This window comes from Sinocyclocheilus anshuiensis, unplaced genomic scaffold (assembly GCF_001515605.1).
Source record: "Sinocyclocheilus anshuiensis isolate Anshui unplaced genomic scaffold, SAMN03320099.WGS_v1.1 scaffold719, whole genome shotgun sequence".
Lineage (NCBI taxonomy): Eukaryota > Metazoa > Chordata > Actinopteri > Cypriniformes > Cyprinidae > Sinocyclocheilus > Sinocyclocheilus anshuiensis.
The window spans coordinates 1,254,838-1,272,471 of record NW_015552643.1 but is presented as its reverse complement, the minus strand read 5'-3'; the positions used below and the strand labels follow the sequence as shown (position 1 = coordinate 1,272,471).

At 38.2% G+C, this 17,634-nt stretch overlaps 1 protein-coding gene and 1 long non-coding RNA gene across 3 annotated transcripts in view; one reads left to right on the top strand and one right to left on the bottom strand.

Moving 5' to 3' along the window:
* LOC107666948 (carboxypeptidase M-like) overlaps window positions 1-17,634 on the bottom strand; it is a 67,494-nt gene that overhangs the window by 16,450 nt on the left and 33,410 nt on the right. For both annotated transcript variants that reach the window (XM_016458497.1, XM_016458498.1), the window contains 4 exons: window positions 11,494-11,681; window positions 9,966-10,136; window positions 9,598-9,750; window positions 1,594-1,742 (listed from right to left, as the gene is read on the bottom strand). In XM_016458497.1, coding sequence (XP_016313983.1) covers window positions 1,594-1,742; window positions 9,598-9,750; window positions 9,966-10,136; window positions 11,494-11,681 — 661 coding nt within the window. The remainder of the gene's footprint in view (window positions 1-1,593; window positions 1,743-9,597; window positions 9,751-9,965; window positions 10,137-11,493; window positions 11,682-17,634) is intronic.
* LOC107666949 (uncharacterized) overlaps window positions 1-17,634 on the top strand; it is a 77,686-nt gene that overhangs the window by 28,968 nt on the left and 31,084 nt on the right. The window lies entirely within an intron of this gene.

Below are 17,634 nucleotides of genomic sequence, written 5' to 3'. Positions count from 1 at the left end.
AAACTCATTCGGGAGTGGTGACTTTCCACGTATTCCCAACTTCTGAGCCTGCTCGCCTGAACTTATGGTTGATTGCTCTTCAGGCAATTGGACATAGTGGTGTATTAGAGGTACAAAAATGATATAAATATCGTTCGGTTTTGTTTAGTGTCTTAGGACATCAATGTGTCGTCACGAGCCGCAGGCTTTCATTTGGATTTGTCTGTGCGTGTTTTTTTACTCATACATTTTGTTACCATTGCCATGCATTATACGACTGATAGACTGCAACGGTTGGAGTTAAAAATCATCATTCGTGCTCTACTGAAGAAACAAAGTCACCTACATCTTGGATGCCCCCGGGGTAAGCGGATAAACATCAAATTGTCATTTTTGGGTCAACTATCCCTTTAACACTTTGAGCAGCTATGAAATGCCCTACAAGAAGGCCTGATCTTACTTTGATGGTGTAGTTTCCGGGCAGCAGCAGTCTGTAGTATTCCCCGTTACGATCCGTCCTGAAGGGACAAACGTTTCTTCTCCCCGCTACCTCCACTACAGCGTTTTGGACAGGCTTCCCGTACGAGTCCATCACTACTCCTTTCACCCCTGTGCAAAAAAAATAAAATAAACAAATATATAATAAAGGAATCTTTCACTTTCAGCTTTTCATAGCAAAAGGTACTTTTACTCATATTTGGGGTGGCCTCTTTTCTCTAAGCAGCCACCTAATATCACATCATGCAAGCAAACGGGGAACCCATTTGGTTTGTCAAATGGAAAATGTTCACATCCTTTCCTATAATGTTTCACATACACCTTCATGACCTCCATCCATTAAGGAGTTTCTATGCCAGCAAATCGCTGTCATACGTACGTGGCAATGACTTTTTAAAGGTGCACGGCCCATCTTAAAAGCCATCAACCGCAACTCGACTGTAAACAATTTCATCATCTCTGTGAGGCATTACAACACTCTAGCTGCTCCGGTTTGTAAACAACTTTTTTGCCCCGTTGTTTAAAAGGTGTGGCAAAGCGTATTGGCTTCCGATCCCGCCGTTTGCTTGCGGATGGATTACAGAGATAGGTACGACGGCTAATCAAAATGGTACTTACTTGCGCTTATCCGGATTGTTCAAACCGACTTAAAACTAAAAGATTACGTTCTCTCGTGCAAACTCATTCGGGAGTGGTGACTTTCCACGTATTCCCAACTTCTGAGCCTGCTCGCCTGAACTTATGGTTGATTGCTCTTCAGGCAATTGGACATAGTGGTGTATTAGAGGTACAAAAATGATATAAATATCGTTCGGTTTTGTTTAGTGTCTTAGGACATCAATGTGTCGTCACGAGCCGCAGGCTTTCATTTGGATTTGTCTGTGCGTGTTTTTTTACTCATACATTTTGTTACCATTGCCATGCATTATACGACTGATAGACTGCAACGGTTGGAGTTAAAAATCATCATTCGTGCTCTACTGAAGAAACAAAGTCACCTACATCTTGGATGCCCCCGGGGTAAGCGGATAAACATCAAATTGTCATTTTTGGGTCAACTATCCCTTTAACACTTTGAGCAGCTATGAAATGCCCTACAAGAAGGCCTGATCTTACTTTGATGGTGTAGTTTCCGGGCAGCAGCAGTCTGTAGTATTCCCCGTTACGATCCGTCCTGAAGGGACAAACGTTTCTTCTCCCCGCTACCTCCACTACAGCGTTTTGGACAGGCTTCCCGTACGAGTCCATCACTACTCCTTTCACCCCTGTGCAAAAAAAATAAAAAATAAAATAAACAAATATATAATAAAGGAATCTTTCACTTTCAGCTTTTCATAGCAAAAGGTACTTTTACTCATATTTGGGGTGGCCTCTTTTCTCTAAGCAGCCACCTAATATCACATCATGCAAGCAAACGGGGAACCCATTTGGTTTGTCAAATGGAAAATGTTCACATCCTTTCCTATAATGTTTCACATACACCTTCATGACCTCCATCCATTAAGGAGTTTCTATGCCAGCAAATCGCTGTCATACGTACGTGGCAATGACTTTTTAAAGGTGCACGGCCCATCTTAAAAGCCATCAACCGCAACTCGACTGTAAACAATTTCATCATCTCTGTGAGGCATTACAACACTCTAGCTGCTCCGGTTTGTAAACAACTTTTTTGCCCCGTTGTTTAAAAGGTGTGGCAAAGCGTATTGGCTTCCGATCCCGCCGTTTGCTTGCGGATGGATTACAGAGACCGTTGTGTCAACGCTGGGTGTGGACGGTGCCTTTGTCCCGCGAGTCAGCTGTCGGATTGTCCCGTCGCTAAAGGTCAGGGATGGTACGGTGTCCGTTTGTGCAATTTTATTGTGACTGTAACAGGATATGCTTATTGTGCCACAATAATCCATCCGCCCTAATCTTTTTATCCACCTTATTTTGCAATGTGCAAGTAAACCGTTTTCCGTAAATGGACCCGACTTCCAATTCGTTAGCTGCTATAGGAAAATAACACTACAAATATCAAAGTGCATAAATCGCAGTGTATGCTAGGGGTGTAAGAAAATATCGATACACGCGAGTATTACGATATTTTGTTTGGCGATACTGTATCGATTCTCAAAAACGCAATATCAATATAAAAATTACATAAAAAAATGTATACAATATTCATGGCTGTTGTTTCGTTTTGGGTTTATATCCCGACCACTACATAGCAGTCTTCTTACCTCTGAACTTAACCCTTGTGTTGTGTTCAGAACCCTATCACACTTACGATGTTACAGAGCAAAAAGGACCCGGCCTCAAACAATTGCTTTTTTGTCAACTTCTTATCTTTCATTTAGGACTGGTTTTGTATTTATATTTGCTTCTGATTAATCGTAGGCCTCATTTATCTGAGACTAGGCACCTAATTTTTTGAGTGAAAAAAGCATTATTTATCAATAATTTTCACAATATTACATATAAACTGATGAAAATTTGCACAGTTTATCACAATAGTGTGCTTTAATGCTTAATCAGGGAGTTTGTTTTGAAAGGCTTTTATTTTGTACAAAATGGCACAAAGTCACACTTGTGGTGTTCCCGGTCAAAAATGACTGGCCATTCAGAGTGAATGGGAAAGATCACAAAAAAGGACCTTTATTTTGAAATGCTTTTATTTTCTGTAAAGGGGCAAAAAGTAACACTTTTGCTGTTCCCTGTCAAATCTGCAATGAGCTCAGGATGTCAAGTATTTAAATCGATGTTTTTTTTCCTAAGGTTTGCATACGGTGGTGTGTTCTAAATGACAGTTTTCCTAAAATTATATCCTATTCTCCTTTTCCTAAAATAAGAAATATCCAGTGGTGGAAACATTACTGAAAAAAATATACTGGCTTTGAATGGCTGGACATTTTTGACCGGGAACACCACAAGTGTGACTTTTGTGCCATTTTGTACAAAATAAAAGCCTCTCAAAACAAACTCCCTGATTAAGCATTAAAGCACACTAGTGTGATAAACTGCAAATTTTCTTCCGTTTTTAATATTGTGAAAATTATTCATAATAACTAGTATTTTCGGGAAAAATAATTTTTTTTCAGAGCAAAAAGGACCCCAACACCACATGAGGGTGACAATGTGTGTGTTCCGCTCCTGCAAGGTTTATCCAGTCCCGCCCGCTCCCGCAAACATTCTAATATTGCATAGAATTTTCGCCTATCAATAGGGAGTATTTTTCTCTCTTTTGAATGAGCGCTCACGCTGTTCACTTTCGATTTCGCGATAACGCGCACTCTGTGAAAAAGGGAGCGCATCTTACGATACAAGATATTTGTCAATGAGCTCCGGATGTCAAGTATGTAAATGGATGTTTTTTTTCCTAAGGTTTGCATATGGTGGTGTGTTCTAAATGACAGTTTTCCTAAAAAAGAAAAAAAAAATAAATAAATAAATAAAAATAAAAATGTTGGTTTTACCCCCCAAAAAGACTTATTTAACGCTTTGAGGAGAAAAAACGCTCCTGCGGGAGCGATGGGGAAAACTCTGCTATGGCGAAGAGGAAAGCTTAACAAAAGAAAGAAATCGCTGCTGATGGGTAAAAGCTAATGGGGATTTGTCACCACTGCGGTAGTGACGAAGGAACGTTTGCGGGGTTTGAAGGACGACTCACTGCTGCGGCGATGAACTGTTAGATATTAGGGTAGGAAAGCCACTGCTGCGACAGTGGAAAGATTGAATAAATTCAGAAGCGAAAAAGAGAAAAAAAATAAAAAATAAATAAAATAATAATAAACTCACTGCTGCGGCAGTGAAGTGATAAAAAATTTGCGAAGTCTCTGCTGGATTCTACCCCCTCATAATAAACGCTGTACACCGCAATTTATACATTTTAAAAACGTTGTACATTCTGTAATTCACATTATCTTGTTTGTCATAAAGAATAAAGAATATCTATTATCCAGCAGTTTTAATTTTGACTGCCAACTCTTTAAAATACATCAAAACAGCACGGAAACAGTATTCAGTTGAATAAAAGATGAAAGTTATTCTCAGTACAACAATCATCCCCATTTAAATCATAAAGTTTGAAAAAATAGATTTAAAATCCTGTGTAAGGCCACTGAGACAGCATGCTGTTGTTGCACATAAAATATTAATGTTTAGAACAGTGCAAATACAAACACCATTAGAAACTCATAGTTCAGCATCACACACCATGATATTGGTTAAAATGAGAGCCCATTTCTCTCCAAAAAAGGTGCCAGTTTTAGCGTTTTGCAATAAAGAAAAAAATAACTACACTTGATAATTTGTTACAATTTTAACATAAATGCACATTGTTCTAACCTCACGCCAAACTTCAGGCCCTGTAGAAAGGCTAGCATTTACAGATCATTTAGTAAGCAGAAATCAGAAATTTACCTTAACATATTAGAGGAAGATAACTCGACTGAATTGATGCTTGAATGCACTTCCACAGCAGCCACGATTAACAACAGTTGGCGGTTAAAGTTTTCTATGCACAATTTGATTTGATGAAAGTCACGAGACCTATTACTCTCTGTCCAATCACGTTGATGGATAAAAATAAAATTAAAATAAGCATGTAACGACCAGAAACGGAGGAAAATAGCGGAGTAAAAAGTACCGATACATCACTTAAAATGTACTCAAGTAAAAGTAAAAGTACACAATTTTTAAACTACTCAAAAAAGTACAATTACTGATAAAAACTACTTAATTACTGTAACGGGAGTATTTGTAATTCTTTACTTCACACCCCTGGAAATATCCAAATATATCATCTTGCTTACAGTATCGCAATCTATCGCAACATATCGTATCGCAACCCCTGTATTGTGATGCGTATCGTATCGCCACATTCTTGCCGATACACAGCCCTACTGTTTGCACTACAAACCAGTGTTTTACAATTAAGACAAAACATTCCAAGAATATGGTTAAAAAAAAATACCACTTTGCATTTTTAAGCAGCATAACCAGCTGTAGGATCTCCGTCTTCGAACGGACCCACTTACACTGAGTCACACATGAAACAATCACATTCCATTGAGACAAACTGAGGAGCACCCTATGCAGCCATCTGCGGTCGTAAAACTCATGCAGGGTCAGTGAAGTGTCTCAGCAGTTCCTGTCCCATCTAGCTTATAGTCTCAAGAGACTCAAATAAAAGCAGTGCTTAAACCCTAACTCACCAGGGGAGGAGAAACTCCCCCTGTCTGAAAACCCCTCGAGGATCAGAGGTGCAGTGGTAACGTCATCGCACAAGCGAGACTCCAGAACTCAAACACTTCAGCTGAAACTTCGTGACTGCCAGAGATCTTCAAAAGCCTCAAGTCTTGCAAACTTAAACTCTCTCAGAAGACCTGCCGAAGCCTCTGTGTCACCAGGCAACCAACCAATCACCATGGAGGGCTCTCCCCAAAGTACGCCATACCGACGTCATCTCAGCTACAAACTCCGTAACTTTCATTCTTCAGAACTGTATGTGTGAGTGTATGTGTATGTCTTAGCTTAGGTCAATGTAATCTTGTTTCATTTATAAAGAATCATTGTCTTGTGTCGTGACATTTTAAAGTTAAAACTCTGCCTAGATCCTTGTTACCTTGCTCAAAAATTAATAAGATTACCATTTTGTTTATGTGTCGTTGGCCACGAAGTAATATGAACAGAATCGGTAATGTACACGGACGCTAACGTCTCACTGGACGACCGTTGATAAAGTGTAAACTATCAAATTTTAAATCAGCTCTAATCAGGTTGACTCTGAATTTTCAGATTCGAGTCCTCTCAAAACCTGAATTAATTAATAATAATTAATTCCCTAAGAAACGTAATCAGACATTACATATATGACAACATGTAATTACATATGCGGCTCTTTATATGAGCTTGAACGAATGGGCACGACAAATGCAGAATGTTGAAATGAAGTAAACTTTAATAGTATGTACAATACTTGCATTTAAGAAACTTTATAGAAGTACTAACAAAACTTTTATAGATGGTGTCCGCATGTGATAAAGTGAAGCTTCGTGTTAAGGTATGCACGCCCCGCCTTGCATCAAGTCGATTGGAAGAGCGCGCCGTGGGACGGACTTGTGCCGCAGGTCAAAACCCCACTGCAACACAGATTCAAGTGCTTCTCGCTGCTTACTCTCTAGACCTTTGGCTTTTCGCCTTGGTGACCGCGCTACAAAGCGCTCCCACGCCGTAACATCGCACAAGCGAGACTCCAGAACTCAAACACTTTAGCTGAAACTTCGTGACTGCCAGAGATCTTCAAAAGCCTCAAGTCTTGCAAACTTAAACTCTCTCAGAAGACCTGCCGAAGCCTCTGTGTCACCAGGCAACCAACCAATCACCATGGAGGGCTCTCCCCAAAGTACGCCATACCGACGTCATCTCAGCAACCAATCAAAAGCCGGGACTCCCTCAGGCTACGAGGAAACCCCGTTGCAGCTGCCATCACAAACGCAAGTACAAACAAGGTCTTCTATCCGCTGAAATAGGTGCTGAGCCATTTAAGCAGTAAACGTAAGACAAACCTCTGCTTTGTGATTCTCTCAGGTTGAATTTAAAACCACTCGTGGAAAACGACTTAGAACTTTGGGAACTTCATACAAACTCCGTAACTTTCATTCTTCAGAACTGTATGTGTGAGTGTATGTGTATGTCTTAGCTTAGGTCAATGTAATCTTGTTTCATTTATAAAGAATCATTGTCTTGTGTCGTGACATTTTAAAGTTAAAACTCTGCCTAGATCCTTGTAACCTTGCTCAAAACGAATAAGATTACCATTTTGTTTGTGTCGTTGGCCACGAAGTAATATGAACAGAATCGGTAATATACACGGATGTTAACATCTCGCTGGACGACCGTTGATAAAGTGTAAACTATCAAATTTGAAATCAGTTCTAATCAGGTTGACTTCGAATCTTCAGATTCGAGTCCTCTCAAAACCTGAATTAATTAATAATAATTAATTCCCTAAGAAAAGTAATCTGACATTACACAGCGGTTTTGTACAGCTAAAAACAACTGGAAGCCAATGACACCAGAAGCCAGGCACATTACATATAACCAGTTTTACAGGGAAAAAAAGCTGGATAATTGAGTGTAGCCTCATATGATAATCAAGTGACATCATGCGCTTTTTTTTTTAAACATGTTTGCTCAACTTGTTTGGTCACTCATAGGACCCTGCGATTTATGCGATACAGAAAACACACAGATTCCAGCCTTTATGGCATTTACACTGTAGCACAGTCACAGATTCTGAATATATAATTTATATTATGTATAATTTGGAGAATCAAATCAAGAGATAGACTACTGTACATAAAAATAACACTGCTGCTTAAATGTGAAATCGGCATAGCCATACGTGACACTGGACCACAAAACCAGTCTCAAGTCGCTGGGGTATATTTGTATACAATAGCCAATAGCCAAAAATACATTGTATGGGTCAAAATTATTGATTTTTTTTATGCCAAAACTCATTAGGATATTAAGTAAAGATCATGTTCCATGAAGATATTTTGTAAATTTCCTACTGTAAATATATTCAAACTTAATTTTTGTTTAGTAATATGCATTGCTAAGAACTTCATTTGGACAACTTTAAAGGCGATTTTCTCAGTATTTTGTTTTTTTTGCACCCTCACATTCCAGATGTTCAAATAGTTGCATCTCGACCAAATATTGTCCTATCCTAACAAACCATACATCAATGGAAAGCTTTAGTCAGCTTTCAGATGATGTATAAATCTCAATTTCGAAAAATGTACCCTTATGACTGGTTTTGTGGTCCAGGGTCACATGAATGAGCACCATGGTTGTGCGCACCTGATGCTCATGGTGTTTTGGCTCCTGCCGTCTCGCTATATGAGATGCTACCTGTACTTCATCTTAAAGAGCTGCTCTGACAGTTCTCTTCAACACAATTTTACAATTTCATTTTATACAACTATCAGCACTTCATGAACACACAGAAACTCAAAGATCTTAATTTAAATAATAAACTCGGACATACAGTAAGTTAACACAATAAGTAATAATAATGTTTTTTTTGGTCACACTTTATTTTAAGGTGCAATTCTCACCATTAAAAAAAAAACATTAACTACCACTTTTGCCTCAACCTCTTAATTGGCTGCTTATTAATAGTAAGGTACTTGTTAAATTTAGGTATTGGGTAGGATTAGGGATGTAGAATATACTCATGCAGAAATATGTGCTTTATAAGTACTAATAAACAGCCAATGTTAATAATAGTCATGCTAATAAGCAACTAGTTAATAGTGAAAATTAGTCCCTACACTAAAAACTGTTACCATATTTCCCATATCACCATTGTCCTTGTTTTTATTCTAACAAACATTTCTTGTGCAGAAATGTGTTCATTTCAGTGCTCGTTTAATTTCATTACATTAATTTGATTGTTAAAGGGGTCATATGATGCTTTTATATTTAAAGAGTTTTTATATTTTATATATTTAAAGGGAGTTTTTTGGGCAGTGTAGAGCCCTACTCTACACTGTTGTTTGTCATTTCTCCAATCACAAACGCAGACATGGTTTTATGCTTACGCGGCGTGATGCAACGCAACGCGTAAAAAGACAGTACAAGTCATTATAATCCATAATTATGTCCCCACTGGATGCAACGAATGCCTCGTTTATAATGGGTTTTCATGTTTTTGAATCATCGCTCCGGCCGGACAGGGCATCATCACAATATGGCGAGGGGCGCAACATTTCCGTCACACGCTTGAGGTATTCGGCCAATCACGACGCACTGGATAGCTGGCCGATCACAGCACACCTCGCTTTTTCAGACCGATGAGCTTTGTAAAAATCGACGTGTTTCAGAACGGCGGGGCATACAGGAGAAACAATAATTTACAGTATGTGGAAAATAATGTTTTTTGAACCTTAAACCGCATAAACACATTTCATTACACCAAATACACAAAATAATGTTCTTTTTAGCAACATCATATGACCCCTTTAATGTTTTAGGTCTTCATTTCAGCGTATATATTCTAATATTCAATTATATAGAATTAGAAAATGTCACAGGTATGCTTGTGAGCAAAGCGGTGTTCCGTCTGCCTACCTAGGTGTACTTGCTGCATGTAAGCCAGTAGTGCGGGTTTGTTGGCCGCCCATAGGCCGGGAAGCTGCGCCTCTGGAGGATACTTGCAGCAAGAGATTTCCAGTGTGAGCTCCAAACATTGTGCCCACACGTAGTTATAGTCTTGCATTCCCCCTAAGAGAACAACACACTAGTACGTAACTGAGAATTGATACAAACAGCAACAAATAATCTCAGTGTCTCAAGTGTCACTACAGTAATTATCAATTTTTTATTTTACAATCATATTCCAAAATGTAATCATTACAATTACGACATCAAAATATTAGCTATGTTTGCAGGTAAACCGCCACGAACAATTATTAAACTGATGCTTACAACCTTTTTACCTGGTAGAGGATACCAGTGATATCCGTTAGTTACGCCGTGGGAGAAGTCCTGCGAGTCGTAACAGCTGTTTCCGTTGTGCATCTCGCGGTGGCTGTAGGAGTAGGTCTTTGCCAGGTGGACAAACACGTCATCGTCGGGGGAGATGCTGAGGCCTCGTTGCAGCTCGCTTCCTGAAACAAAGTCGATGACATTACCGTTACACGTCGCTGGACTCAAAAGAACTCCTACAGAATTGCTGTTCATCATTAAGACAGTTATGTTTAAACTTTTTTTTACCTATTTTGTAAGGCATAACTTCATTATTTTTAAAACTCTATATCGGTCTATAATGATATGCTACGACATACAATCATTCGACTTGCTTCTCACAATAATAATAATTTTAATAATAATAATTAAATAAAAAACACTGCAAGTTAATTACCATAAACGCATGTAGCTTTTAAAACCTCACAATATTGATTCACGCCTTCAACCCTGTAAAGCCTATCATATGAAAGGCAAAAATGATAACATTGTAATAAATCAATAAATCAAATACATGATAACAGTTTGTCAATGGTACACAATTTACAAATCATTTTAAGACCGTTTGCATGTGATTGCCGACAACAGATATTCATATTCCATGCATCAGCCCTTTATTAATCATATACCATATACAGACCTTATGCACCAGAGAAACAAGTGTGCAATCATCTTTACAATTCTCTCTTTCAAATTCGGTTTTTGTGGTATCTCTATAGCATCGCTCTTAAAGATGATCAAGTACAAAGTAAAAACTTTCTTAATGTACAGTTCACAATATCATGAGCATTGTAATGTTCAAAGCAGATGTCATAACAAATGTCTCGCTACAACCTTACCTTCATGATCTAGAAATATAAACGGAAAACAAGACAAGCGCAGTGCTGAAAAGGGGGCAGAGCTACATAAGGTCTATTATACAACATAAAGCTCAAATTGGAGAAATAATAAAAAAAAATTATAAACAAAATATACTACATTAAAATAAAACAAGATACAATTAAATTAAATTAATTTTACATGAAATTAAAGTTTTAGAGGCCCAAACTAAGCAAAAACATAGAATTTGGTGCAATTGAGGATATTTATAGCCAAAAATAAGATAAGTAAACATTCCTCAAGCACACTGCATCATATTTTACAATTTTCTAAAAATGTACAGATGATCAAGTAAGTTTAAGTTCCTGTGTGTTCATCTTGAAATATTACGAATATTAATAACAATATTACATTCTTAATTTATTCTTACATTTACTTGATAAAAATCACTATTTTTGCAGTTACAGATAGTTTACTAGCTGAAAATCTATAAACTATAAAAGCATTGTGTGCAACATTTCACTAACATTTTCATGCTATTGACAATTTAGAGGACTTAACAGTTTTCATTTCAAATATAATACAGTAAGCTTTACACTGTTAACATTAATCGAACATGAATCTCTATCAATTAAAAAAAACAAAGAAAACAAAACAGATATGGCTTTATTAGCAACTGACCTCCGTTGCTGTTGTCGTAGGGATAGCTGGCCACCACCGCTCCTCCGTGGAGATTGGCCGAGAGGACAAAGCTTTGCGTCTTTAGCCAGTCCATCACGGCCCTTACCTCCTTCTCCCTTTTCCGACCTGTAGTACTCTCGAACGCGTCCGGAAAATTGCGATTCAGGTCCACTCCGTTCTTATTATACCTGTGGGGGAAACCGGTTACTCCCCATAAAACAGGTTCAAGAAATCTTTCGGAAATAATTACCATTTTTACAGGTATGAGCTGTATTTCAGCATTACACAGAAATTACACTTCACCTATGTTTTTTCCTGATTATTTCACTCTGCGCTGTATTTTTATATGCTTTAACTTCATGCTGTATTTTTATATGCTTTAACTTCATATATTTCAATTGTACACATAAATGTTGCAATAAAATTGTGCCTTGCAAAAGTATTCATACCCATATTCATGTTTTTTTTGGTCACACTTTACATTGCTGCCTTATGTTAAACTGCTTTAAATTGAAGGCTCACAAAAGCATGTAGCCTCCATTATCTTAATGGAAGAACATTTGTACAACTCCAGCTCCATGATCATATGTGGACATAGGACAAACCTACAGAAGGACAAACATTACTGCAACACTCCTCTGATCTGGGCTTCGTGATGGTGTGGCCAGACTCAATCCTCTCCTCAATCATGACACATTAAAACCCACTTGGAATTTGCCAAAAAAAGGACTCTTAAGACTGTGAGAAACAAGATTTTTTTGGTCTAATGAACCACATCACGTATGGAGGGAAACCAGGCACTGCTCATCACCTGCACAGTACCATCCCATCAGTAAAGTGATGGTAGCAGCATCATGCTGTGGACTGGTGGACTCCGAGTGGAAGGAGAGCTCAATGCTAGTGCTGGGCGGTATGACCAAAAATGATGAGTTCTTCTGTCATCGCGTTCTATTAGTTCTACAGCTTCAGTTTCGGAATTTTCACGCTTAGTAACACATACAGCTGTTCTCTCACCACAGTGCAACAGTGAAAAGGGACCCCTTTCAAACAGTGTCACATTCCGAACGTTGTTTAAGCGACATACACCGGTATTGCGGGATTTTAAAAAATATATATCATAACAAAAAGAAACACCGGTATTCGGTATGAACCGGTATACCGCCCAGCACTACTCAGTGCACCAAAATATTGAGACAGCCTTAATGAAAACCTAGTCCAGAGCATTCAGAACCTCAGACTGGGCAGAAGGTTTACCTTCAAACAGGACAAAGACCCTAAGCGGACAACAAGAGTGGCTAATGGACAACTCTGTGAATGTCCTTGGGTGGCCAGAACCCAACTCAATCGAACGTTTGGCCAGAAGTCTGAAAATGTCTGCCAGCCCCCATCCAACCTGACAGAGCTTCAGAGGTGAGAAGAATGGCAGACAATTGCCAAATGCAGATGTTAAAAGCTTGTAGCATCATACTCAAAAAGACCGTTAAGGCTATGATTTTTGCAAAGTACTTATTTCAGGTATTCCTTTTTAATATATATATATATTTTATTTTATTTTAATTTTTTTTCTTTGTCATTATGGTGTATGGAGTGTAGACTAATGTGAAAAACTAACAAAACGTGGAGAAAAAAATAAATAAATAAAAAATAAATAAATAAAAACTTCTTTTGCAAGACACTGTAGGCCTATTTGTCCCAAATAAAGCACACAACTGAAATGAGAACATTTGAGACAAATGTCATAGCTTATCACCTTTCACATTCTCATACAGGAGGGTTCACTTTGTCTAGCATATACCTGAGAGAACAATGCAATGACTAATGTTTCTTAGTTATTACCCATCTCACACTTCCATCACGTTAAGCAAAATCTAACAAGAACTCGTTAAACTCTTTAAACTTACCTCACAAATCTTCAGACAATTTCAATGCTAATTTAGGAGTAACATGTGTTACACTGACGGAATGGAAATTAGCAAAACATTTCATAAGTGAACATGCGAGGGATGGGGGATGTGTTCAGCTTTGTGAATGACAGGAATTCAATTGATTGAAGTGGCCTGCTCATTAAAAACAAATCACTGTAATCTACAGTCATCAACAGAGAACAAAACACAGTGTCAGCTTATGACGACAACCCCAAAACTGTCAGAATTGTGTTTTTCACTAGCATTTCCCCCTTCTCTTAGACCCTCACAATAGGCTCTTTTTAAAATAACTCATTACCCAAAAACACGCTTTAGTGATGTTGACTCACCCCATTACATACACGTTTCCTTCACACATTAGCAACCAATGACGTGATACTTTTGTGGACTTGGGTAGCACACCTGACTCTCATTTGCAGCCTGAATCTGTGCTGACACCAAAATCTTAAAGGATGAAGAACATCAAAAAGCTAACTAGCAAACTAACAGGCTGGTGACAGCCATTCGCATTAGGTCACGCTGACAGGTCTAAATTTGTGCGGGTGGATTAGTGTGTTCGCCGTGACGCTGTCGGGTGGAGCGATCCTTCTTAATCCTGAACGCGGAGCGCCCGCTTTACGCTATACAGAAGTGCTTCCCTCAGGGATTCCTATCAGCTTACTGTTGCAATGTTTTGAAGTGCTTTTAAACAGCCTCTCTTGGTCACAAATGCAGCAGAGCTATACCAGCACGTCTGGATGCAGGCACATGTGCTGAAATATCAATATAGCTATATAAAATAAAACCACATCAAACAAAATAAAATGCTTTTTTATTCCAATATGCTGATTTGGTATTCAAACAATAATCAACATAAAACGGTTGAATTTTGATGATTTCATTGTAAATAAAGAGTTTATAATATCTTTGGAAAAAAAAAAAAAAAAGTTTAGATTGTACTATTATAGGGATCATTGTGTTTTACACAAGGTCATAGTCTAATGCAACTCAGAAGCCAATGTCAAAAACAAACAGGTCTACTTGTTTTGGTTGGGTTTTGTACAGAGGTTTTGAGGTTCAATAATCAAGTCTCCTTGGGTGGTCGACGTCAAAACGCATATAAAAACCAACCCAGGCGCAATAAACAGGATGTGTGTGCTCGCCACATTTTGCTGGCGTTCGAACACAGCTGTTTCTTCCTGCTTTCACAATACAAAAAAAAAAGAAAAAAAGAAGTCTTTAAAAATTGGCCTATACTCTCATCTTCAATGGCTGTTGTAGTTTAATGGCAGAGATGAGCTTGCTTATGCCAAGTTCTCTCACAAATATCGAAGCTCTTCAACTTGTTTGAAAGCTTTTGGAAAACTGATTAAGCACCTCATAAATCCACTCAGATTCTCTCGTGTGTCTGGCTCGGTTTGGACTTGGGTTGTTTTCTTTCGCTGATTGCCGGCCTCATCCAGACACCTGATTCCTCTCTTAAGACCCTCGAATCTAAATCATGGCGGACATTTAAGCTGATCGATGTGGCGTGAAACAGATTTGGTCGTAAAAACGGTTGATTAACAGCTTTCGCCTCTATAAACTATTTGTCTAAAAGAGCTCTTGAGGTTTCCATTAGTGGTGAGCTGTTAGTTTGATGGGGCAGAACGGATCGCTGCGGGCTTCATCTTGTCTGATGCTTCTTCTGCTATTTCTCTTATACGAGCTTTGGATTTTGTTAGGGTAGCTGATCCTGGGTCAGCCTAAATAGACACACTGCTCCATCTCAGATATATACAGTGATACTGGAGGTAAACTTGGTGGGGTTTACGTTCCTTCAACCACTGTTTATATGTAATGACAGCTTGGAGTTGATTTATCAGGATGGCTTCTATATCAATGCAACTTTATACACACACACACACACACACACACACACACACACACATATATATGAATCCTCAGACACACACACACACACACACACACACACACACACACACACACACACACACACACACACAGAGTAAGATTTCTTAACATGCAGCCATAAAATCTTTGTCAGCCTGCACTCAAGGTCTGTCAGCATAATTTGGAAGAGTATCAGGCCTGTCACGGAGTGTCTGGATGTGTGAGAGCCATTAATCTCTGAGTGAAAGGCATTTAATAGTGTTTATGTTGTGCTTTGTGGCTGTGGAGTGATCAGTGCAGAAAGGAAATATTTCTGGCATGTTTCACTGATCCTTAAAGGAATAGCTTACCAAGAATTCTGTCATTGTTTATCGAATCTCATGTCATTTCAAATCTTCAGTGGAACCAACAAAAGAGCAGAATGACAATCGGCTTTTTGCTGTATAATAAAAGTGAATCAAATAGGAACATAGGCTGTCAAATTCCAAATATGACAAAAAGACGCATCAATAAAATAATCTGTACAACTCTGTACGACTTTCAAATAATTTGTCATTGATATTTACTTGTGTGCATTCAAAAATACAAGTTTGTCATCCAAAAGTTTTAAAATATATGAATACATTCACATAAAATACAAATACAAGAGATTTTGGTTTAAAAATACAAAATGCTTTAGCTAGATTTCCAAGATGATAATTTCATGCCATTTGTATGCAGTGTGATTAGGTTTGAAATGTCAATTCTACAATAATAATTACTATTATTAGTAGTATGTTTTAAAATAGTGGAGGACACTGTATATTGTGTGTAGGATTCAGTAAGCAGTAAGCCACTATCCCGTTACAAACAGAGCCAGGTATTCCCTATCATCATTCCGCCCCACCCTTCCCTGTCTGCCATTCTTTAAAGCCAGAGGTTGACATGTCGCTCTAACAAAAACAAATGTTTCAAAGCACCGCAGAGCCACACTGTTTTCACTGTTCGGGAATTCAACCTAAAATTATATAATATCTCTGTACATTAAAATGAGGCAGAAACTGTGTGTTGCCCTTTAAAAGACATTACTCTATGTGTACGGTGTGTGTGCGCGATGTTAAAGATGGAATCAAGCTGTAGTGGCCACGTTCCGCTGCAGACTCTCGAACTCGGCCTGAGGAAAAATTCCTGCAGTCCAGCTGTGCTTTCGGCATCAAATTATAGTACTTCTCTGAAACCTCAGACGAGTTTCATTTGCGCCAATGACAAACTGACCGTTCGTGTGCGTGTTCGCTTCTTTCCGCAGTGAGAAAATGAAAAACGCCAGACCAAAACATCTGTGGATCTTCTGATCGCCCTAAACGTCCAAAACCTCAAAAGTTGTATTTTCTTCAATCGGCAGGTCAAATTATTGCCATATTGGACATAAATCTGAAAACACAGTGGATTTCATTAGCTACCAAATATAGTCACAGTACAGCAGTGTCTGAAAATAGACTGTTTCCCAAATGATTTTAGCAGAAGTCCGTTTCCTGTTAATTAGTCCTTTGAGAACAACATTTCCTCTCAATCTAAAGGATGACAACATATTGCTAATTATGGGCTGTAACTCATACCTGTAAAGAACTAACGTATCCAAGGAAACTACTGCATTAGATGCCAAGGATGATATATATATATATATATATATATGCCTGCTAACTTAAAAGTGGTGAGTCACTGTTTCCTTTGAAAAGTATGTACAGTATATGTACACACTTTTTCACGGAGTATATATATATTTATTTATTCACAGACTTTGTGCACAGACAAATCAATGTTATGGGTTTACGAGATATATATGATGAAGAGGTGATACAGCAAAGAAGGAAAAAGTCTTACGCAAGACGTGACTTCTTATAAGGCGTATTAAATAATGCATACATAAATGCATAGGTTACTACAACACAAATGTTGCAATAAGGCTGTTGGATAAAGAATAAGACGTTTGATGGTCTTATTCTTTATCCAACAGCCTTATTGCAAAATGTGTGCTGTTCTGTCACTGGATGTAAAGAAACTGCACCCCCAAAAACTTTGCATAAATATTTGAGCATCAGAATACATGGCTGAATTTTATTTTTAATGACATGCCTGAGCGGCTGAAAGTTTTCCTTCGTTCTGATGGTTTTTCGTCACAACTGATGGTTTTGTGAATTATTCTAAACGTACTAACGTTTTTTCAAACAAAATAAATCTTTTGAAATATACAGCAGTGTCAAGCATTTTGTCCTCAGAAGTCACAGGAAAGTACATTTATTTTTAATCTTACAATGGGTTTTTAATAAATGGCAATCCAGCATTGGTTAAAGGGGTGGTTCATTGC